The 2,678-nt window shown below is 49.3% G+C and overlaps 2 protein-coding genes across 2 annotated transcripts; both read right to left on the minus strand.

The window, feature by feature from the left end:
- Window positions 1-183: 183 nt before the first annotated feature.
- On the minus strand, window positions 184-393 carry PHACADRAFT_109086 (uncharacterized protein; the record flags this gene model as incomplete). The annotated part of the gene is made up of 1 exon (XM_007403035.1): window positions 184-393. A coding segment is annotated over one exon (210 nt), but the record flags the coding sequence as incomplete, so codon positions are not given.
- Window positions 394-589: 196 nt separating this feature from the next.
- PHACADRAFT_33922 (uncharacterized protein) lies at window positions 590-1,366 on the minus strand (the record flags this gene model as incomplete). The annotated part of the gene is made up of 1 exon (XM_007403036.1): window positions 590-1,366. One exon carries the CDS (start codon window positions 1,364-1,366, stop codon window positions 590-592), a length of 777 nt encoding a protein of 258 aa, XP_007403098.1.
- Window positions 1,367-2,678: the final 1,312 nt, after the last annotated feature.

Consider the following 2,678-nt stretch of genomic DNA (forward strand, 5'->3'; position numbering starts at 1 on the left):
GGGATGGCTTGCTACAAATGTCTTTAGGCAAGTTTCCTATCGTAAGATACACCGAATACGCTGCCTTGTTACGGAACAAGGTGACTTGCGTTTTGTTGGAGGATATAACAATAGGAATGATGGTAGCCCCAAGCGTCTCCTTCTCCACCGCTTTCTACAAATTTATCTACAGTGAGTACGTGCCTAGAATATAATATCAAAATAGCTCACTTGCACTGCCCACCACCATTTACCAGTATGCATGTCATAGAAGAGACACATGGTCTGATCAGAGTCCACATAGTGCTGCTCAGGTAAGAAGATAAGATGGCGAGCAAACTCTGGCTCGCCGTAGAGTGCACGAATACACTCTAGGACATCACGGAAGTATACATCGTAGCTCTCTCTGGCAATGATAATCTCTTCACGGGTGAAGCGTGGACGAGGGGAAGGTAACAAGTCCACGAGCTTGTCAATCTCTGGAACGTTCTTGTATGACAACCCAAGCTTCTCCTGTAGCTACACAATTGACGGCATGTCAGCATTTTGCATTAGCTGCAAGCAGGGTAGCACGTACGCCGTTGATTTTTAAAAGCTCAGACATCGCGTTTCATCCTGAACCACGCAGCTTCGCCCAACGCGCAACTTCCCAGTTGACCTGACTCTTGAAAGGTGCATAGCTGACGCTGTTGGCTGCAATGTTCCCTGAAAGCATTGCCTCGTACTGACAATAGCCTGAGGAGCTGTCTATTGTAGAGTCGATTGGACTACCAGCTACTAAAGACAAAAACGGCGTCATGTAGATCTTGCCTCGCAGAGCTGATTCCATGCGTCTCCGTCGCGTCCTGTCCACAGCAGGAAGAGCTGTCTTAGCTGCGTCTTCTGTGCCCTCCAATTCAGGCTCGAATGCAGTGCATGGGCGGTGGGCCTCCCATTGGGATTTGTTCACTTCACCTACTTCTTCTAGCAGGTCTGCATCATCTCCAGGTAGATCTTCTGATGTGCCATTCTTGGCTGTGCTATCATCAGCTGCTTCATGGTCTCCAGGAGCACCGCCACCGTTAGCGGCAGCACCCTTGCCCCAGCCAAGCAATTCTGCGGCAGAATAATCATTTCCGAAGTAGTCGCCTTGGAAGTACTGTGGTGAGCTGCGACTATTGTCTTCAACATCTTTACCCTCGCTGTATTCGTCTTCATCACCTTTGCCCTTGCTGTCATCACCGGTAACTGATCGGGATGTCAGGTCTGGGTCAAGATTCCAAGGCGCGTCAAGATTTTGGCAGTGCAGAGGCGGTTGCCTGCATTTTGGATCCTGTACATTGATAGTATGGAGGGAGAGCCCAGTTCTGGTAGGAAATTCACGGCCACAGTTACGGCAGCGTGCCATTATGATTGCCTGGCTCGAGAGCCTGAGAGTGAGTGGTCAGTTCGCAAAGTCCAAATTCAGACGGATGTTGACTCAGTATTACCTCAGCAGATCGATTGGATTCTGTGCTCGCCCTCTTGCAAGTTCTTTGCATCTCTCCACTTCGACAGAAGATATTCCAGCCCTGTCAAAATGCCAAGGGCGCCTGCACCAAGGTCTAAAGCAGACGGAGGTGAGAAGGGTACCAGCACACAGAAAGAGAAGTGAACCTCAAGCTTGTCTGGGTCTACTTGCGCCGCTAAACGTGCTGAGGAGGAACGTCTCGCACAAGAAGAAGCTGAGATCATAGCAGGTATTATCTTCTCGTCCGTTCAAGCTTCGCACACTATTTTGACCAACTATCAGAACTTCCTCGACGGCCAAAAGAGAACGCTAAAAAGCACAAGTGTATGTTACTCACCGTTGCTGTGGGGAAGTCCACCTTGCAACAGCACTAATCCCCCCTCAGTGTATGAATGGTACAGAAGCCGAAAAGAAGGCTCTTGAAGAGCAATATCAGCTTGAAGCTGCCGAGAATGAGAAGACCGTTCAAAAACTAAGTAAGCGACAGCATACTGAGCAAGGTACACACCTCAGCATAGTCTTGCAGGCTGTCAGTGCTGACGGTCATGGTAGAAGACACTGTAAACCATCGCGCAGGCAAGAAGCATCAAAAGGCAACCAAACAAACTTCAGGTTTGTGTATTTAGCTGTGGGTCCAGACATGCCCAATCCGTCTGAAAGCGAGCAGCAAGCGACCCACGGTCTCTTGCAACACCTACGACAACAACGAAGGCAGACAAGAGGGAGAGCTAACCTTGCTATCACCTAAAAAGGTTGTTGTGCCCGAACTTTGGAAGATCAGAGGGCAACTTCAGTCCAGAAATGCGGAAGCGGCTGCCACAGCGAAGAACAACACGACACGGACATCTCAGGGCAGCGAGCAAGATTTGTAAGTCTTGCCGACCCATTTGCAGTCCTGATTCAACTTATGCTCTCATGACAGAGATGCTCCATTTGCTCATGAGGAGTCAGAAGAGAGTGGCTTGGAGTTTGCTGACTCAGGATCTGAGAGCAATGAAGAAGACGATTTTGAAGAAGATATTGACTTGAGTTCTGAGGTGCGCACATAGAGCTTCTAAATACTGCCAGTTTTGGCTGAGATCGAGCCAGAAACCCCAGTGGGTCAAGTCCCAAAAGATTGCTCGCTCTAGCGATGCTTCTGAAGGCTCAGACGAAGATGATAGCAACAGCGACAACAACATGAAGATCATCAAGCCAAGGCGTTGTCAGG

The sequence above is a fragment of the Phanerochaete carnosa genome (assembly GCF_000300595.1).
Source record: "Phanerochaete carnosa HHB-10118-sp unplaced genomic scaffold PHACAscaffold_689, whole genome shotgun sequence".
Lineage (NCBI taxonomy): Eukaryota > Fungi > Basidiomycota > Agaricomycetes > Polyporales > Phanerochaetaceae > Phanerochaete > Phanerochaete carnosa.